This window comes from Oncorhynchus masou, chromosome 32 (assembly GCF_036934945.1).
Source record: "Oncorhynchus masou masou isolate Uvic2021 chromosome 32, UVic_Omas_1.1, whole genome shotgun sequence".
NCBI classification, from domain to species: domain Eukaryota; kingdom Metazoa; phylum Chordata; class Actinopteri; order Salmoniformes; family Salmonidae; genus Oncorhynchus; species Oncorhynchus masou.
In genome coordinates, this window is record NC_088243.1 from 29,585,773 (window position 1) to 29,608,443 (window position 22,671).

The 22,671-nt window shown below is 46.4% G+C and overlaps 1 protein-coding gene across 2 annotated transcripts in view; it reads left to right on the forward strand.

The window, feature by feature from the left end:
• Positions 1 to 22,671, forward strand: part of LOC135525885 (latent-transforming growth factor beta-binding protein 2-like) — a 149,831-nt gene that overhangs the window by 55,110 nt on the left and 72,050 nt on the right. For both annotated transcript variants that reach the window (XM_064953837.1, XM_064953838.1), the window contains exons 4-5: positions 16,600 to 16,814; positions 17,799 to 17,975. In XM_064953837.1, coding sequence (XP_064809909.1) covers positions 16,600 to 16,814; positions 17,799 to 17,975 — 392 coding nt within the window. The remainder of the gene's footprint in view (positions 1 to 16,599; positions 16,815 to 17,798; positions 17,976 to 22,671) is intronic.

A 22,671-nucleotide genomic window follows, 5' to 3' on the forward strand; every position in this document is an offset into this window, starting at 1 on the left:
CACTGTGTGTTTGTGTTCGTTTGTGCCCGACTGAAGGTGTGTGTGTCTGGAAACCACATACAGTCCCTTCAGAAAGTATTCATACCCCTTGACTTATTCAAAAATGTTACAGCCTGAATTTAAAATTGATTAAACATACAGTTGAAGTCTGAAGTTTACATACACTTAGGTTGGAGTGATTACAACTTGTTTTTCAACCACTCCACAAATTTCTTGTTAACAAACTATAGTTTTAGCAAGTCGGTCAGGACATCTACTTTGTACATGACACAAGTAATTTTTCCAACAATTGTTTACAGACGGATTATTTCACTTATAATTCACTGTATCACAATTCTAGTGGGTCAGAAGTTTACATACACTAAGTTGACTGTCCCTTTAAACAGCTTGGAAAATTCCAGAAGATGATGTTATGGCTTTAGAAGCTTCTGATAGGCTAATTGACATCATTTGAGTCAATTGGAGGTGTACCTGTGGATGTATTTCAAGGCCTACCTTCAAACTCAGTGCCTCTGTGGTTGATATCATGGGTAAAATCAAAATAAATCAGCCAAGAACTCAGAAACAAACAAATTGTCACGTGACCCCACACTACTGTTCAAAGATGAGATCACTGCAAGCTGAAGTCTTTTGTGGAAAGTGGAGACGTCCCAATCAGGAACATTATTTATGCTTTACCAAAAATCCACAGACGACTGGATAAGACACCAAGGAGACCTATTGTGGCCTTCAGCCTCATTGACTGAAAATATCTCTGCTTTTGTAGATGTAGTTCTAAAACCCAATGTGGTGTCATGCCCAGCATATGTACGCGCTTCTACGGACATGATCAACACCCTCAAGACATTGCACAATATCCATGGGGAGATGCTTATGGCTTGCTTGAATCACTGTATACTAATATCCCCCACCAGGGAGGCCTAGAAGCCATGGCACACTGTCTTAGTCAACAACCCACTGGCACACTGTCTTAGTCAACAACCCAATGGCGCACTGTCTTAGTCAACAACCCACTGGCACACTGTCTTAGTCAACAACCCACTGGCACACTGTCTTAGTCAGCCACCCACTGGCACACTGTCTTAGTCAACAACCCAATGGCACACTGTCTTAGTCAGCCACCCACTGGCACACTGTCTTAGTCAACAACCCAATGGCACACTGTCTTAGTCAACGACCCACTGGCACACTGTCTTAGTCAACAACCCACTGGCACACTGTCTTAGTCAGCCACCCACTGGCACACTGTCTTAGTCAACAACCCAATGGCACACTGTCTTAGTCAACAACCCACTGGCACACTGTCTTAGTCAACAACCCACTGGCACACTGTCTTAGTCAACAACCCACTGGCACACTGTCTTAGTCAACAACCCACTGGCACACTGTCTTAGTCAACCACCCACTGGCACACTGTCTTAGTCAACGACCCACTGGCACACTGTCTTAGTCAACAACCCACTGGCACACTGTCTTAGTCAACAACCCACTGGCACACTGTCTTAGTCAACAACCCACTGGCACACTGTCTTAGTCAATAACCCACTGGCACACTGTCTTAGTCAACCACCCACTGGCACACTGTCTTAGTCAACCACCCACTGGCACACTGTCTTAGTCAACGACCCACTGGCACACTGTCTTAGTCAACAACCCACTGGCACACTGTCTTAGTCAACAACCCACTGGCACACTGTCTTAGTCAACAACCCACTGGCACACTGTCTTAGTCAATAACCCACTGGCACACTGTCTTAGTCAACCACCCACTGGCACACTGTCTTAGTCAACCACCCACTGGCACACTGTCTTAGTCAACAACCCACTGGCACACTGTCTTAGTCAACAACCCACTGGCACACTGTCTTAGTCAACAACCCACTGGCACACTGTCTTAGTCAACCACCCACTGGCACACTGTCTTAGTCAACAACCCACTGGCACACTGTCTTAGTCAACGACCCACTGGCACACTGTCTTAGTCAACAACCCACTGGCACACTGTCTTAGTCAATAACCCACTGGCACACTGTCTTAGTCAACAACCCACTGGCACACTGTCTTAGTCAACAACCCACTGGCACACTGTCTTAGTCAACAACCCACTGGCACACTGTCTTAGTCAACAACCCACTGGCACACTGTCTTAGTCAACAACCCACTGGCACACTGTCTTAGTCAACAACCCACTGGCACACTCCCTAGCACTAACTGTATTGTTAGACTTGCTGAGATTGTTCTAAGAACTTTTTTATGTTTGAAAATGAGATGTACATTCAACAGAAGGGAACTGCTATGAGTAGTAAAATGGCACGGCATTATGCCGATCTGTATGTGGGGTTGTTTGAGAAGAATGGGATTTTCAGCCACTCTTTCATCAATACAAGCAGTGAACATTTGAAATGCCCATTCACCTTTAATGCACATGAAGCAAGTTTTCTGGACATTTTGATTAAGGGGGAGGGGGCGGGGTATAGCATGGATCCATACAGGAAGCCGACGGACAGGAATTCTCAATACAGTCGCATACGCAGGATTTGTAACACACAGTGACAATGACAAACAAGCCGACTATCTGGATGAGCGTTTCAGACAGCGGAGTTACCCAGAGGAATGGCTGCAGGACGCAAGGGAACGTTATGAAAATATGACCCAGGATGACAGCCTCACACCCAAACCTCCCCACCATCCTGACCAACACGTTCAATGCTTCCTTCACTTGGTAAACAGTTCAACCACATCATTAAAAAACACAGGCACATCTTGCGCACTGATCTACAACTGGAAGAGACGTTTAAAGAACCCCCACGGGTTATCTTCAGACTCGCCCCCAACATCAGTCAAATGGTGGTGAGGTCTGATCTTCCACCAGAGCCACATAGTACCTTTCTAGACAAGTGCTCGACAATAACTATAGATGTGGCGGATGTACCCAGTGTAACTTTACGAACAAATGCACAATGTTCGTAAAGACCATTAAGATTTAAGGGCATCATTATTCTGTTAAAAAAAGTAATATACCTGATCAAGTGTATTTGTGGTCTATGCGTATTTGTGGTCTAAGTGTATTTGTGGTCTATGCTATATAGGAAAAACAAAACGAGCTCTGAAAACAAGGATAGCAGAACACAGGAGTAATATCAGGACCCTTGACCAGAGAAACCCTGTGGCTGCGCATTTCATGGAGGCTCGTCACAACATTAGCTCTTTGAGACACATTGGCATCGAACATGGTAAGTCTCCTAGGAGGGGGGAGATACTGATCATCTATTGTTGGGAAGAGAATTGTATTGGATTCACCGATTTTGTACCATGTCTCCTAGAGGTTTGATATCAGACCATTTCTTATATGAATATGGCACTTTGATTGGTCTTGCCTTCCAGTTTACCCACTTGGTCATTTTGTAAATATATATTATTTTCTGGAACTACTACATGTACCCATCTCATTGTTATTAAATGATTAGATTAAAGATTTGTTTTGGCACCCACCATGCGTCATGTCTGTAATGGTCATGTGAAGTGAAATGTGGATATTTTGGGATGTGAGCACTTTGTTTGTTTGACATGACGAAGATCCGTTTCAGATTGAATCAGTGTCTATAAATCTGTGAATTGGGAGGTTTAACAGTGTACAGGCCTTGTTCTATATCATTCAAGGACTTTCAAATTCTTGTTCTGGAGCCATTGCAGCTTTGCTTTGGCTGTATGCTTGGGATCATTGTTTTGTTGGAACGTACATTTTCAGTCTAAGGTCATTGGCACTCTGGGGTAGGGTCTCATCAAGGATTTGCCTGTATTTGGCTCCTTCATTGTTCCCTCTATCATTACCAGTCTCCCTGTCCTTGCCACTGATAAGCATCACTATCCACCACCATACTTCCCAGTAGTGATGGTGTTAGACAGGTAATGAGCTGTGCCTGGTTTTCTCCAGACATAGTGTTTTGCATTCAGGCCAAAGAGTAAAATGTTTGTCTCATCAGACCACAGAATATTTTGCCTCATGCTCTGAGTCTTTAACGTGCCTTTTTGCAAACTCCAGGCATGCTCTCATGTGACTTCATTTCAAGAGTGGCTTCCGTCAGGCTACTCTCCCATGAAGTTCAGAATGGTGTAGTGCTGTAGAAACTTTTGGCCTTCTTGCAGGTACTCCTCTCTCAGCCAAGGAACTCTGTAGTTCTGTCAAAGTAATCACTGGGTTCTTGGCCACCTCTCTGACCAAGGTCCTTCTTGCCCTGTTGTTCAGTTTGGTTGGACGGCCAGCTCTAGGCAGAATCTGGGTGGTTTCATTTTTTTTTCAATTTCCCAATGATGGAGACCACTGTGTTCTTGGAAACTTTCAACACTAGAAATTGTTTTATACACTTCCCCAGATATATGCTTCATCACAATCTACAGCCAGATCCTTAGGACTTCATGATATAGTTTCTACTCTGACATGCACCTTCAACTGTGGGACCTTATATAGACAGGTGTTTCATTCTAAATCATGTCCAAACAATTGAATTGGCCACAGGTGGACTCCAATCAAGTTGTAGTGACATGCAAGGATGATTAAAGGACATTGGATGCACCTGAGCTCAATTTGGAATGTCACAGCGAAGGGGTGTGAATACTTATGTCTCATCAGACCATTATTACGGAGAATCAGACAAATGATTGCTCTCTTTGCCAGTCACGCTCTGTTAAAGGTCCCCAAATCACACACATCACTGGGTCGCTCGTCTTTTAAGATCGCTGCAGCAAGCAACTTGAACAAGCTGCAACAAATACTCAAACTGGAAAGTTTTATCTCAATCTCTTCATTCAAAGACTCTATAATGGACACTCTAACAGTTGTGGCTGCTTTGAGTGATATATTGTTCTCTCTACCTTCTTACCCTTTATGTTGTTGTCTGTGCCCAATAATGTTTGTACCATGTTTTGTGCTGCCATGTTGTGTTACTACCATGCTGTGTTGTCATGTGTTGCTACCTTGCTATGTTGTTGTCTTAGGGCTCTCTTTATGTAGTGTTGTGTTGTCTCTTGTTGTGATGTGTGTTTTGTTCTATCTATATATATATATATATATATATATTATCATTGATAATCCCCCATCCCCACAGCAGGCCTTTCCCTTTCTGCCTTTTGGTAGGCCATAATTGCAAATAATAATTTGTTCTTAACTGACTTACCTAGTTAAATAAAGGTTAAATAAAATAAATATTGGCTACTTAGCTTAATCAAGGTTTGTAATTAGCCCAACTCAAATGCTGACAGCACAGGCAGAAACAGGCTTCCCACACAAAGGCAGTGTGGTTGTTTTGTTATTCCACACAGTTTTTCATAGTTCTTATAGCTCTGTTTTACACTCGGGCTGATGCCCTTCTGTAAGTCAGACAGGTGCAGATGGATCCAAAGGGAAATTATGAGTGTTTTTCACGTAATTGCTGAATGCTAAAAAATGTTCACTTTTTTATTTCAGTTAAAATTATTTATTTTTTAATTAAATGAACAATGCATTATGTGGGTTGAATGCTGTAACACAGAATAAACAATGAATAAAAGTCCCACGATGGTAGTGACTGTCCATTACTGCTTATCACTTAGCAACCATTCACATTACTTTACTGTTAGTTGTTGTGTATATTGCATTTGTTTTACTTCCTGACTTTACTATTTCATTCCAAGTCACCATCTCATCGTTATAGAGCTGCTGTCTGACAAAATAACTACTTTTTAGTTCTTCAAAGTAAATAAGGAATACTTTTATGAACTGTCAATCACTTTGATCATGTATTTTCAGGTAGAGATACCTTGAGAAGCGTCAGCTGCTATCTATATGTGTAACGGCTTTCTTCTACCTCCTTCTCTGACGAAGAGGTGGAATAAGGATCAGACCAAAATACAACGTGGTTCGTTCGATACATCTTTAATAAAGAAGAACACGAACAATACAAAACAACAAACGTCGAAAACCGAAACAGCCCTGACTGGTGCAACAAACACAGAGACAGGAACAATCACCCACAAACACACAGTGAAACCCAGGCTACCCAAATATGGTTCCCAATCAGAGACAACGATAATCACCTGACTCTGATTGAGAACCGCCTCAGGCAGCCATAGACTAATCTATACACCCCACACAACCCCAAGACGAAACACACTACAAATAAACCCATGTCACACCCTGGCCTGACTCAATAAACGAAGATAACATAATAAATATAGACCAGGGCATGACAGAACCCCCCTAAGGTGCGGACTCCCGGACGCACATCAAAACAATAGGGAGGGTCCGGGTGGGCGCCTGTCCATGGCGGCGGCTCCGGCTCGGGACGTGGAACCCACTCTATGAATGTCTTAGTCCCCCCTCCTCGCGTCCTAGGAATGTCCACCCTCGCCGCGGACCATGGCCTAGTAGTCCTCACCCAGAACCCCACTGGACTGAGGGGCAGCTCGGGACAGAGGGGCAGCTCGGGACAGAAGGGCAGCTCGGGACAGAAGGGCAGCTCGGGACAGAGGGGCAGCTCGGGACAGAGGGGCAGCTCGGGACAGAGGAAGCCCAGCACTGAGAGGAAGCCCAGCACTGAGAGGAAGCCCAGCCAGGCAGTTGAATCCGGCAGATCCTGGCTGGCTGGCAGTTCTGGCAGATCCTGGCTGCCTGGCGGATCTGGAAGAGTCTGGTTGACTAGCAGATCTGGAAGAGTCTGGTTGACTAGCGGATCTGGAAGAGTCTGGTTGACTAGCAGATCTGGAAGAGTCTGGCTGACTGGTAGATCTGGAAGAGTCTGGCTGACTGGCAGATCTGGAAGAGTCTGGTTGACTGGCAGATCTGGAAGAGTTTGGCTGACTGGCAGATCTGGAAGAGTCTGGCTGACTGGCAGATCTGGAAGAGTCTGGCTGACTGGCAGATCTGGAAGAGTTTGGCTGACTGGCAGATCTGGAAGAGTCTGGCAGATCTGGAAGAGTCTGGCTGACTGGCAGATCTGGAAGAGTCTGGCTGACTGGCAGATCTGGAAGAGTCTGGCTGACTGGCAGATCTGGAAGTGTCTGGCTGACTGGCAGATCTGGAAGTGTCTGGCTGACTGGCAGATCTGGAAGTGTCTGGCTGACTGGCAGATCTGGAAGTGTCTGGCAGACTGGCAGATCTGGAAGAGTCTGTCTGACTGGCAGATCTGGAAGAGTCTGGCTGACTGGCGGATCCTGGCAGCCTGACGGCTCTGGCTGCTTCATGCTGACTGACAGCTCTGGCTGCTCCATGCAGACTAACAGCTCTGGCAGCTCCATGCAGACTGGCAGCTCCTTGCAGACTGGCAGCTCCTTGCAGACTGGCAGCTCCTTGCAGACTGGCAACTCCATGCAGACTGGCAACTCCATGCAGACTGGCAGCTCCATGCAGACTGGCAGCTCCAAGCAGACTGGCAGCTCTGGCTGCTCCAAGCAGACTGACAGCTCTGGCTGCTCCATGCAGACTGGCAGCTCTGGCTGCTCCATGCAGACTGGCAGCTCTGGCTGCTCCATGCAGACTGGCAGCTCTGGCTGCTGCATGCAGACTGACAGCTCTGGCTGCTCCATGCAGACTGGCAGCTCTGGCTGCTCCATGCAGACTGGCAGCTCTGGCTGCGCTAAACGGGCAGGAGACTCCGGCAACGCTGTAGAGGCGGAAGGCTCTGGCAGCGCTAAACAGGCGGGAGGCTCCGGCAGCACAGGAGAGGCGAGGCGCACTGTAGGCCTGATGCGTGGTGCTGGCACTGATGGTACTGGGCCGATGACACGCACAGGAAGCCTGGTGCGGGGAGCTGCCACCGGAGGGCTGGTGTGTGGAGGTGGCACAGGATGGGCTAGACCGTGAAGGCGTACTGGAGATCTTGAGAGCAGTGTTGGCACAGGACGTGCAAGGCTAGGGATGTGCACAGGAGGCCTGGTGCGTGAGGCTGGCACCAACTTCACCAGCCGACTAACACGCACCTCAGGACGAGTATGGAGCGCTGACCCAGGTGCCATCAAATCCCTGACACGTTCCGCCGGGCGAATTCCATGCAAAAAGCACCAACACGGCAACTCCCTCATTTCTCTCTCCTCCAATTTCCCCATTAACTCCTTCACAGTCTCTGCTTCGCTCACCTCCAACCCCGGTTCTGGTCTCCTCCTTGGCTCCTCACGATAAACAGAGAGAGTGGGCTCAGGTCTGACTCCTGACTCTGCCACACTCTCCCTGAGCCCCCCCCAAGAAATTTTTGGGGCTGACTCTCGGGCTTCCATCCGCGTCGCCGCGCTGCCTCCTCATACCGGCGCCTCTCAGCTCTCACCGCCTCCAGTTCTTCTTTGGGGCGGCGATATTCTCCAGGCTGATCCCAGGGTCCTTCTCCGAACAATTTCTCCTCCCAATTCCAGAAGTCCTGTGATCGCTGTTGCTGCCTTTGTTGCTTCTCCTGTGGCTCCTGCCCGTTGACACGTTGCTTGGTCCGTTTGTGGTGGGTGATTCTGTAACGGCTTTCTTCTACCTCCTTCTCTGACGAAGAGGTGGAATAAGGATCGGACCAAAATGCAACGTGGTTCGTTCGATACATCTTTAATAAAGAAGAACACGAACAATACAAAACAACAAACGTCGAAAACCGAAACAGCCCTGACTGGTGCAACAACCACAGAGACAGGAACAATCACCCACAAACACACAGTGAAACCCAGGCTACCTAAATATGGTTCCCAATCAGAGACAACGATAATCACCTGACTCTGATTGAGAACCGCCTCAGGCAGCCATAGACTAATCTATACACCCCACACAACCCCAAGACGAAACACACTACAAATAAACCCATGTCACACCCTGGCCTGACTCAATAAATGAAGATAACATAATAAATATAGACCAGGGCGTGACAATATGCCCTCGCAATCACGCATTGTTGTCTCTTCCATAGCAGGCGTAAATGATACACAGACCGGACAAGTAGATGCCCAATGGATTATGGTCATTGTAGTTAGTTACCACGTTTTATGTGCTAAACCATTTTTTCAGTCAAAATGCAAGCCGAAATCTACCGCTCAGAATCTTTTTAATACATGACATACATTTATTTTTTTATTTTTTTACATGAACCTAATAAAAATAGTTATGTAAGAATTAGGTTTGTACAGTAGGCCTAATACATTACCACAGCATATTGGCTAAATGACTCGCCTGCCAATATTATCAGACCATATAGTATTTCAAAACTCAAGCTTTATTTCAAAACTCGACAAAACGATTTTTCCTGTTCAGATCTCTTTTTTCCCCCTGAGTTCATAGTTGTCTTGGACGGACTGAAGTCGGAAGTCGGAGATTTCCGAGTTCCAAGCTGTTTTGAACACAACATTAGGCTCAGCAAGCAGAGGGAGAGAGCAGCAGAGGGTCTGCCTCTCACATTCCCAGCTCTCTCCTTCCTTTCCTCCGGTGAGACTGACCAGAGAGAGGGGACACCGTCTTTCACCTGATGGCGAAAGTCGAGTCGCAACTCATCAGCCTCATGCAAAAATTCATGTTGTTCCTATGACCAGAGAAAATGAAATGAAATATAATATATTCAAATACACGATGGGCTACAGTACTAATAATAATAAATACACAGGGCTATCTACAGTACTAATAATAATAAATACACAGGGCTATCTACAGTACTACTAATAATAAATACACAGGGCTATCTACAGTACTAATAATAATAAATACACAGGGCTATCTACAGTACTAATAATAATAAATACACAGGGCTATCTACAGTACTAATAATAATAAATACACAGGGCTATCTACAGTACTACTAATAATAAATATGCAGGGCTATCTACAATACTACTAATAATAAATACACAGGGCTATCTACAGTACTACTAATAATAAATATGCAGGGCTATCTACAATACTACTAATATTAACAAATATGCAGGGCAATCTACAGTACTAATAATAAATACGCAGGGCAATCTACAGTACTACTAATAATAATAAATACACAGGGCTATCTACAGTACTAATAATAATAAATACACAGGGCTATCTACAGTACTACTAATAATAAATACACAGGGCTATCTACAGTACTACTACTAATAATAAATACACAGGGCTATCTACAGTACTACTAATAATAAATATGCAGGGCTATCTACAGTACTAATAATAATAAATACGCAGGGCTATCTACAGTACTACTAATAATAAATATGCAGGGCTATCTACAATACTACTAATAATAAATACACAGGGCTATCTACAGTACTACTAATAATAAATATGCAGGGCTATCTACAATACTACTAATAATAAATACACAGGGCTATCTACAGTACTACTAATAATAAATATGCAGGGCTATCTACAATACTACTAATATTAACAAATATGCAGGGCAATCTACAGTACTAATAATAAATACGCAGGGCTATCTACAGTACTACTACTAATAATAAATACGCAGGGCTATCTACAGTACTAATAATAATAAATACACAGGGCTATCTACAGTACTAATAATAATAAATACGCAGGGCTATCTATAGTACTGCTAATAACAAACACGCAGGGATATCTTGTAAGAGTTGTGTGTATAGGTGGCAGGGAAGTCAGGCGGATCAAATTGAGGTCATAGGGAGACCGGTCGTAGGGAGACCGGGCAAAGGGAGGCCAGGACTTAGAAAACGATCCACAACGACCAGGATCGTGGTGTTACCCTGTGAAGGTGGAAGATCAGTTAAAAACTCCACCGACAGGTGCGACCACGGCCGTTGTGGAACGGGTAAGGGTTGTAACTTACCTCTGGGCAGGTGTCTAGGATCTTTGCACTGGGCGCACACTGAGCAGGAGGAAACATAAATCCTCACGTCCTTAGCTAAAGTGGGCCACCAGTACCTCCCATCAAGACAGCGCATCGTCCGACCTGTCCCAGGATGAACAGAGGAGGGTGAGGTGTGGGCCCAATAGATCAGTCGGTCGTGGACAGCAGACGGAACGTACAGATGCTCAGCTGGACACTGAGGGGGAGAGGGCTCTGCACGTGACGCCCGCTCAATGTCAATGTCCAGCTCCCACACTAACGGCGCCACCAAACACCAAACCCGCACCCTTCTTCTTCACAAAAAATAAACTCGAGGAGACGAGTGAAATGGAGGGCTGAATGTACCCAGGGGTAGGGATTGTACGCAGGGATTCGGAGACATATGTCTCCATAGCCACCGTCTCCGCTGGCGACAGGGGATACACGTGACTCCTGTGAAATGGGGTGGTAATTGAGTCAAATCGGCATATTCTGGGGGAATGCGCACGGTGGAGACCTGGTCTGGACTTTCCACCGTAGTAGCACCAACGGAAACCCCTTAACACCGACCTGAGCGCTCTCGCGACCACCCCATGAGAGCCGTCCGTGGCCAAGAAACAGTGGGGTTAAGACAAGCTAACCAGGGTAGGCCTAGCACCACAGAATACGCAGGAGAATCAATAAGGAAAAGACTAATCTTTTCCTTGCGACCCCCCTGCGTTACCATACTCAAAGGAGCGGTGGCCTCCCTGATAACCCCTGACCCTAATGGTCAACTATCTAAGACATGAACGGGGAAAGGCATATCCACAGGAACAATGGGGATCCCTAAACTATGAGCTAAACTTTTATTCATGAAATTCCCAGCTGCGCCTGAATCTACTAGCGCGGGGAAATACTGGGAACGTGGGGAAAATTCAGGAAAGTGACAAGAGACAAACATATGTGCAACAGTGGGCTCTGAATGAGAATGGTGCCTACTCACCTGGGGTGACGCCAGAGTGCCCTGCCTGCTGCCTTGATTCACAGAGGAACCAACCCGGCACCGACCAGCAATGTGACCTCTGCGACCACATATGGTGCTCGAGCGGGAACCCCCTCAGGTCTCCCTGCGCACCATCCCTCCCAACTCCATGGGTACAGGAGAGAGTGTGCGGGAGGACGGAACAACCAGACCCCGATCTAGATGTCCACGAGTAGCCAGCATGTTGCCCAGCATGATGGACATGTCGAATACTGTCCTGAAATGGCGGGTGAACTCCTCAAAATGGTCCAACGCCGCATCCTCTTCTCCACACACAGCGCTGGCCCACCCCAGGGCCTTCCCGGTGAGGCACGAGACGAGGGCGTAACTCTTCTCAAGGTCCGATGGAGCTGGGATAAATGGATCCTGCTGGGTTCAGGCGGGGAAAGGGCACTCAGGGGAGACCCCGGTTGTGTTGGTGGAGGCGCTGGAAAAACTCCCTTTCTCTCCCAGCGATCCATATTCTGGACAACGCGATCCATGGCGGCGCTCAGATTGTCAATTATCTCTGTGTGTTCCATAACGTGCTCCCCCGCTAATGACAGTATCGATTTAGGTTTTGAGTATCAAGGTAAGTTGACTCTTTCGGTTTGAAGCATTCGAGTTTGCAATCATATTTATTATTTGGGCCTTTATGTTGGGGAGAATTATTGTTTTTCATATACAGTACCAGTCAAAAGTTTGGACACACCTTGTGTGTCCACATCATTCCAGGGTTTTTCTGGATTTTTTAAACTATTTTCTAAATTGTAGAATAATAATGAAGACATCAAAACTGTGAAATAACATATATGGAATCATGTAATAACCAAAAAAGTGTTAAACAAATCAAAATATATTATATATTTGAGAATCTTCAAAGTAGCCACCCTTTGCCTTTGATGACAGTTTTGTACACTCTTGGCATTCTCTAAACCAGCTTCACGAGGTAGTCACCTGGAATGCATTTCAATTAACAGGTGTGCCTTGTAAAAACAAAGTGGCATTTTTTTCCTTCTCGATGCGTTTGAGCCAATCAGTTGTGTTGTGACAAGGTAGGGTTGGTATACAGAAGATAGCCCTATTTGGTAAAATGCCAAGTTCATATTATGGCAAGAACAGCTCAAATAAGCAAAAAGAAACAACAGTCCATCATTACTTCAAGACATGAAGGTCAGTCAATCCAGAAATTTCAAGAAATTTAAAGGTTTCTTCAAGTGCAGTCGCAAAAACCATCAGGCACTATGATGAAACTGGCTCTCATGAGGACTGCCACAGGAAAGGAAGACTCAGAGTTACCTCTGCTGCAGAGGATAAGTTCATTGGAGTTAACTGCGCCTCAGATTGCAGCCCAAATAAATGCTTCACAGAGTTCAAGTAACAGACACATCTCAACATCAACTGTTCAGAGGAGACTGCGTGAATCAGTCCTTCATGTTTGAATTGCTGCAAAGAAACCACTACTAAAATACACCAATAAAAAGAAGAGACTTGCTTGGGCCAAGAAGTCTGTCCTTTGGTCTGATGAGTCCAAATTGGAGATTTTTGTTTGCATCCACTGTGTCTTTGTGAGACATGGAGTAGGTGAACGGATGATCTCCGCATTTGTGTTTCTGACCATGAAGCATGGAGGAGGAGGTGTGATGGTGTGGGGGTGCTTTGCTGGTGACACTGTCAGGGATTTATTTAGAATTCAAGGCACACTTAACCAGCATAGCTACCACAGCCTTCTGCAGCGATACGTCATCCCATCTGGTTTGTGCTTAGTGGAACTATCATTTGTTTTTCAACAGGACCTTGACCCAAAACACACTTCCAGGCTGTGTAAGGGCTACTTGACCAAGGAGAGTGCTGCATCAACTGCTGCATCAGTTGACCTGGCCTCCACAATCACCCGACCTCAACCCAAATGAGATGGTTTGGGATTAGTTGGACCGCAGAGTGAAGGAAAAGCAGCCAACAAGTGCTCAGCTTATGTGGGAAATCCTTCAAGACGGTTGGAAAAGCATTCCTCATGAAGCTGGTTGAGAGAATGCCAAGAGTGGGCAAAGCTGTCATCAAGGCAAAAGGTGGCTACTTTGAAGAATCTCAAATGTAAAATATATTTTGATTTGTTTTACACTTTTTTGGTTACTAGATTCCATATGTTTTATTTTTATTTTTGATGACTTCACTATTATTCTACAATGTAAAAATGGTAAGAAATTAAGAAAAACCTTTTCATGAGTAGATGTGTCCAAACTTTTGACTGGTACTGTATATATATATATATATATTTATTTAATATTTTTTATGAATTATACATTTTTGTATGCATTTTTCAGGGGGTGCTGCATGGTTGCTATGGTTGTGATAGTGCATGCGATGCAACAACAGTGCTTGAAAGAAGGTGTCCAGGAGGAATGTCCAAAATATTTTGTCTCATTTGTGCCTGGATCCATGTTGGATCTAATATCCCTAACGGTTTGATGTTGATCATTTCTTCTTGTCTGCTTGATTTACAGCAGGGTCTCGTTAGATTTAACAGAGAAAGCATGAAGGTATTGTGTTCATGTTTTCAGTTGTTTTTGTGCCTGGGATTTGACATCGAGTCTACTGTGCGCAGTTGTGTAGGATCGACTATTGTGCAACACCCAACACTATTCCTATACATTGTTCTGGATATAATGAGAACAAATTACACAGCCTAGTGTGCTTATTCACAATATGATCTGTTAATGAAAAAACATGACAAATGCATTTTGTTTTCCATGTTAGACCTGCAATTTTAAAACAATACAAGGGGCTGCCAACTTGAACTTGAATTTGGAGCTCAGAAATGTAAATAGAATAGGCCTACCTTGAAAATCAGACATTTCCTAAATGTGGTGCTAGAAAAGTCCTTGTAATTATTGTAGCCAATTTATAAGTTCTCCTGCTCCTTTATAATTATCCGTGATTTCATTTTTGATCCGTTAAAACCACGCGTGGTTATTAGTAGGACGACAACATCTAATGTCGGCTTCAACTTGACTTTCCATACAAATCCTTCCAATAAAAAGGGAACCTGGTTTTTGTGTCACTTTCTCATTATAAAAACAGCAACGGTGAGATTCAAATGATGAGATTAATGCTACCGTGCTGTTCACTACTTTATTATGTGTGTGGGCCACATAGGTTACAGAAAAATGGCCATTCATGCATCCAATCTATTTAGGCATTTACCACATTATTCTGAAATATTTTAGAATGTAATAATAATGTGAATATCAATACATTAGCAAGGCCTAAAAAATTATATCTCGAGTATGCAAGCTAACTCCCCTTTACATCAAAAACATACAAAAGCACATCACAGGAAGCCCCTAATATCTAACATGTACTGTCCACATATATACAGTGCACTCAGAAAGTATTCACACCCCTTGACTTATTCCACATTTAGTTGTGTTACAGCCTGAATTCATAATTGATTCAATTCAACAACAAAAAATCTCACTCGTCTCCACACAATACCCCATAATGACAATGTGAAAATGGGTTTTTGTAATGTTTTAGAAATGTATTGAAAATGAAATGCAGAGATATCTCATTTACATGAGTATTCACACCCCTGTTAGAATCACCTTTGCCAGTGATTACAGCTGAGAGTCTCAATTTTATTTTTATTATTCTTCAAGTTCTTGTCAATTTCGTTGTTGATAATTGCTAGACAGCCGTTTTCAAGTCTTGCCTTAGATTTTCAAGCTGACTTATATCAAAACTGTAACTCGGTAACATTCGATGCCGTCTTGGTAAGCAACTTCACTGTATAGTTTGGCCTTGTATTGTAGGTTATTGTCCTGTTGAAAGGTGAATTTGTCTGAACCAGGTTCAGACTGAACCAGGTTTTCATCTCAGATTTTGCCTGTGCTTAGCTCTATTCCGTTTATTTTTAGTCCTTGCCGATGACAAGCATACCGATGCTAGAAAATATGAAGAGTAGTTCTAAGTGATGTGTTGTGATAGATTTGTGGGATACAAAGATGAGGTAGTCATGTTAAACACTATTATTGCTCACAGGGAGTCCATGCAACTTATTATGTGACTTGTTAAGCACATTATTAGTCCTGAACTTATTTAGGCTTGCCATAACAAAGGGGTTGAATACTTATTTACTCAAGACATGTCAGCTTTTCATTTGTTATTCATTTGTAAACATTTAGGCTAGTTACACAACAACATTTGGAAAAGGTCACGGGGTGTGAATACTTTCTGGAGGCACTGTATTTGTCCGTAAATGTACATAGTGAACTCGTACACATTGTAAATACGTAAATAGATATTTACTAGTCTAATATTTCAGAAAATGACCTACTGTTTGCATGTCAAAATCAGACTGGGAAGAAGCGACGTTTCGCAATCTCCCCCTATCTGCAAGTGTAGCCAATGACATAACACCAACTAATAGAAATACATAAACATTGAATACATATTTCTGCAGTGGCAAGTGGAAACATAACCAACTCTGCTACACACATGCTGCCCTGACTTGCAACAGATGTGAGTAAGTGGATCACTATAGGGCCTAAGTACGATATGATATTCTTGATTCAATTATCTAAAAAAAACATGGAATCTCATGTATAAAATAAACTAAGTAATGCTATGACCTAAGACAGACATAATGCTGTTTGTCTTTCACACTCTCTCAGACATGCGGTGTTAGGTTCAACATGTTGACCATGTGTAAGTGGATTATACGCTGGTTTTCTGTATGTTGGTCGTGTATGTTTAGTGACTGTTGTTGAGGGAGAGGTTTGAAGGGTCTGGTGTCATCTGTCTCGTTACCAGGACCCAGGTGAGGCGAGGACCAGCCGACTCATCGTCTCCTCAGCAGACTGGGATGTCTCGCACCGTCAAGCGATACCCATCGTCCACTGGCCCCATCACATCCAACGCTCTGCCTAATGGGAACGGACATGACATTGGGAACGCCAACGGACACTCAAGTAACGGCCACAGACCCACCACCAATGGCCACGCCAACAATGCAGTGGCGCCAGCAGGTAATGACCTGTTTCACCCGAGATGATACAATGGTTCTTTATTGCTTTATTGCCCTGCTTTGACAAAAAAAGAAGGGGAAATATAAGAAAAATGACATGTATGACACACAGTGAGTTTCTGTCTTCACTAAATGTAACATTAGATTTGGGGGGGAAAGTGTTGTTGGCTCTGTCCCAGGCTCCTCTCTTCTCCATTCCTCCCTCTGCCTTCTCTTCCCTCCCTCCCCTCCCTGTGGTTTTCATCACACGAGCGACAGACGTTTGATATCCCAGCCGTGTGCCTGGGGGGTTAGCCGTCTCCACTCTATGCTCTGGAGCGTCTCCAGTGTGCAGACACAGGACAGCCCTGCTCCCTCTCTGTAGACCCAGAGAGGGAGGTGGGAGGAGGGGGGAGGCACCACGGTCCTCACTGTCACCTTGGATCCATGACAGGTCACACCCGACAGAACCGCCCCCCACCACCAGAAACCTCCAAAAACAAAACCTTTTAATGACCTACTCCTCTCCCCTCCAACCCTCTCAGAACAGAACAGTGCCCTCTGTAAAGCTGTCTGCTGTCCAAGTTTCTCTTGTTTTTCCATCCTACCAGGGAAATGGGTGTTGAACAGCTTCCCACCATTACACAAGGTTTACTCACACATCTAGAACACCTTATCCCAATGACAAAGGCTTCGAGGCCAGCCCCCATGCTTAACTAGATTCCCCCCCCACCCACCCACCCCTCCACAGGCATGCCCAGTGACACATCCTCCTTTCAGCTGCACCGTGCCATTGCCCAGACACTGGCACACACACTCACTCACGCATAAACACACACACACACGTCCAAACACACTCAAACTCATATAAACCTCCCCTTCTGCTGGGCTGACGAGGCAGCAGGTCCGGGGATTGTGTCTGTCTGTCGTCCATTAAAGATGCAGCTCTTCTCCAGAGCAGCGCTGCTCCTGTTCACCCAGGTCTCTGTGTGTCTTTGTGCTCCAGGGGCCAACCTCACTTCCAGCCTTGACCGCATCAAGATTGTCTTCACCCCCATGGTGTGTCGGAGGGTGTGCAGTGGCGGCCGCTGCTACAACAGCTGTGAGAAGGGTGACACCACCACCGTCTACAGTGAGAACCAGCAGCAGCATCAGCCGGCAAAGACCCAGGGCTTCAGACTCTGTGAGTGTTCCCCCTTTTTAATTCTCCTTCTCCTTCTCTCACTCCACCCATTTCTCTTCCTACGCTGTCTGAATGTAGTCCAGAGGTGAGAGGGGGAAAGAGGGGCTCCTGATAGATAAACCCATTCCCACTGTGGAGCTGTCAACACTGAATGCCAGGCAGTGGGGAGAGAGAGGTGACAGAGTGGGGGAGATTATATGCCTGGGAGCAGTGTGAAAGAGAGAGGGGGATAGAGTGAGGGAGAGAGAGAGAGGGGTAGAGGGAGGGAGAGAGAGAAAGGGGAGAGCAGATTAAGAGCAGGTCTCCCTCCCTTCGTGTCGCAGGACTCAGTGGAGGCTAACCACACACGTGGAAGCACCGCTCTCACGCTCCCAACAGTTAGCCCGGTCTCTTTGTGGTTTACACCTCCACGGTTAACCATTTAATGTGCTCACTGGGAGAGGGGGAGAGAGACAAAGAGAAAGGGAGAGAGAGGGAGTTGCAGAGTGAATAGGATTTTATAGGGATTACATTAAAGCTGCTATTTATCCGTGGGCTTTGCTACAAACTCACACAGGAGAGTAGTCTCCCTCTCTGCCTCTCCATGTGGGGGAGAACAATAACCAATAATGGGGGCCTGGCCCTGTTTCCCTAGTGGTCCCCTCAGCCCTTACCATACAGCTAAGGCTTACAGTAATCACTCAAACTGATTAAAAGTGAAGGGTGCCCATACCACACACACACATGAACATAGGCTGCCGCCGCCCCACACTTAACACACTAACCTCCTCATGGGAGGAACTGGCTGAGTTATGAATAGATAAACAGGTTGTTTTGTAGATTTATGCTCCCATTAATAGGTTTTTGGAAAATGTAAAGCTACTCCAAACACAATGACTTGGCAGAGTCGTTGCACAACAATGCATTTCTGGCACTTCTGGGTGATCCTGAGAAGCAGTTTGTTTTTATGCCCAATTTTATTTTAAAGAAATCTCTGATCATTAAAACATCTGTAAAAAAAGACTCCGTTAAAGGAAATTAGTCAACATTCAAGCTGGCATTTTGTTGTTGCGGAAGTGCATGTAGACAGCAAACAGTTATGTCATGTTGTTGTTATGTTCCCAACGTGGGGCAGTAAAAACTGGTTGGATTGCATCATTCCACTTTTGGGCTCCCTGGATTCACAACATTGAACAGTTATTCTAAACCCTGACATTACTCAGACAAGTGACTTAGAGAAACCCTTCAACAATGCATGTTAAAGGCAGATGGGGCATGAGTAGTATCTTCCTGTCTGTCTGGTGTCTGAATAGATGTGTGATGGGAGGTAGAGGGTGGATGAGAAAAAAGATCAGGTTGATGTCTAGGAATAATTCCTGCCCCATGCTGAGGTGAGTTAGGTGAGGCTGAGCCTGAGGCCGAGGCTGAGACAACCCTCTGAGGCGAGGCTGAGACAACACTCTGAGGCGAGGCTGAGTCTGAGACTGAGACCAATGCCGAGACAACACTCTGAGACGAGGCTGAGACAACACTCTGAGGCGAGGCTGAGTCTGAGACTGAGACCAATGCCGAGACAACACTCTGAGACGAGGCTGAGACAACACTCTGAGGCGAGGCTGAGTCTGAGACTGAGACCAATGCCGAGACAACACTCTGAGGCGAGGCTGAGACAACACTCTGAGGCGAGGCTGAGTCTGAGACTGAGACTGAGACAACACTCTGAGGCGAGGCTGAGTCTGAGACTGAGACCAATGCCGAGACAACACTCTGAGACGAGACTGAGACTGAGACAACACTCTGAGGCGAGTCTGAGTCTGAGACTGAGGCCAATGCCGAGACAACACTCTGAGACGAGACTGAGTCTGAGGCAGAGACTGAGACAACACTCTGAGGCGAGGCTGAGACAACACTCTGAGGCGAGACTGAGTCTGAGGCAGAGATTGAGACAACACTCTGAGGCGAGGCTGAGTCTGAGACTGAGACCAATGCCGAGACAACACTCTGAGACGAGACTGAGTCTGAGGCAGAGACTGAGACAACACTCTGAGGTGAGGCTGAGACAACACTCTGAGGCGAGACTGAGTCTGAGACTGAGGCCAATGCCGAGACAACACTCTGAGACGAGTCTGAGTCTGAGGCAGAGACTGAGACAACACTCTGAGGCGAGGCTGAGACAACACTCTGAGGCGAGACTGAGTCTGAGGCAGAGACTGAGACAACACTCTGAGGCGAGTCTGAGGCCAATGCTGAGACAACACTCTGAGACGAGACTGAGTCTGAGGCAGAGACTGAGACAACACTCTGAGGCCAGGGCTGAGACAACACTCTGAGGCCAGTCTGTGTGTGAGGCAGAGGATGAGACAACACTCTGAGGTGAGACTGAGTCTGAGCTTGAGACTGAGGCGAGGCTGAGACAACACTCTGAGGCGAGGCTGAGTCTGAGACTGAGACTGAGACAACACTCTGAGGCGAGGCTGAGTCTGAGACTGAGACCAATGCCGAGACAACACTCTGAGACGAGACTGAGACTGAGACAACACTCTGAGGCGAGTCTGAGTCTGAGACTGAGGCCAATGCCGAGACAACACTCTGAGACGAGACTGAGTCTGAGGCAGAGACTGAGACAACACTCTGAGGCGAGGCTGAGACAACACTCTGAGGCGAGACTGAGTCTGAGGCAGAGATTGAGACAACACTCTGAGGCGAGGCTGAGTCTGAGACTGAGACCAATGCCGAGACAACACTCTGAGACGAGACTGAGTCTGAGGCAGAGACTGAGACAACACTCTGAGGTGAGGCTGAGACAACACTCTGAGGCGAGACTGAGTCTGAGACTGAGGCCAATGCCGAGACAACACTCTGAGACGAGTCTGAGTCTGAGGCAGAGACTGAGACAACACTCTGAGGCGAGGCTGAGACAACACTCTGAGGCGAGACTGAGTCTGAGGCAGAGACTGAGACAACACTCTGAGGCGAGTCTGAGGCCAATGCTGAGACAACACTCTGAGACGAGACTGAGTCTGAGGCAGAGACTGAGACAACACTCTGAGGCGAGGCTGACATGAGACTGAGGCCAGGGCTGAGACAACACTCTGAGGCCAGTCTGTGTGTGAGGCAGAGGATGAGACAACACTCTGAGGTGAGACTGAGTCTGAGCTTGAGACTGAGGCCGAGGCTGAGACAACACTCTGAGGCCAGTCTGTGTATGAGGCCGAGGATGAGACAACACTCTGAGGTGAGACTGAGTCTGAGCTTGAGACTGAGGCCAATGCTGAGACAACACTCTGAGACGAGACTGAGTCTGAGGCAGAGACTGAGACAACACTCTGAGGCGAGTCTGAGACTGAGGCCGAGGCTGTGATAACACTCTGAGGCGAGGCTGAGACAACACTCTGAGACGAGTCTGAGTCTGAGACTGAGACTGAGACAACACTCTGAGACGAGACTGAGACTGAGGCAGAGACTGAGACAACACTCTGAGACGAGACTGAGACTGAGACAGAGACTGAGACAACACTCTGAGACGAGACTGAGACTGAGGCAGAGACTGAGACAACACTCTGAGACGAGACTGAGTCTGAGGCAGAGACTGAGACAACACTCTGAGACAAGACTGAGACTGAGGCAGAGACTGAGACAACACTCTGAGACGAGACTGAGACTGAGGCAGAGACTGAGACAACACTCTGAGACTGAGGCCGAGGCTGAGACAACACTCTGAGACTGAGGCAGAGACTGAGACAACACTCTGAGACTGAGGCAGAGACTGAGACAACACTCTGAGACTGAGGCAGAGACTGAGACAACACTCTGAGGCGAGTCTGAGTCTGAGAATGAGGCCAATGCCGAGACAACACTCTGAGACGAGACTGAGTCTGAGGCAGAGACTGAGACAACACTCTGAGACGAGACTGAGACTGAGGCCGAGGCTGAGACAACACTCTGAGGCGAGTCTGAGTCTGAGACTGAGACCAATGCCGAGACAACACTCTGAGACGAGACTGAGTCTGAGGCAGAGACTGAGACAACACTCTGAGACGAGACTGAGACTGAGGCCGAGGCTGAGACAACACTCTGAGGCGAGTCTGAGTCTGAGACTGAGACCAATGCCGAGACAACACTCTGAGACGAGACTGAGTCTGAGGCCAATGCTGAGACAACACTCTGAGACGAGACTGAGTCTGAGGCAGAGACTGAGACAACACTCTGAGGCGAGGCTGACATGAGACTGAGGCCAGGGCTGAGACAACACTCTGAGGCCAGTCTGTGTGTGAGGCAGAGGATGAGACAACACTCTGAGGTGAGACTGAGTCTGAGCTTGAGACTGAGGCCGAGGCTGAGACAACACTCTGAGGCCAGTCTGTGTATGAGGCCGAGGATGAGACAACACTCTGAGGTGAGACTGAGTCTGAGCTTGAGACTGAGGCCAATGCTGAGACAACACTCTGAGACGAGACTGAGTCTGAGGCAGAGACTGAGACAACACTCTGAGGCGAGTCTGAGACTGAGGCCGAGGCTGTGATAACACTCTGAGGCGAGGCTGAGACAACACTCTGAGACGAGTCTGAGTCTGAGACTGAGACTGAGACAACACTCTGAGACGAGACTGAGACTGAGGCAGAGACTGAGACAACACTCTGAGACGAGACTGAGACTGAGACAGAGACTGAGACAACACTCTGAGACGAGACTGAGACTGAGGCAGAGACTGAGACAA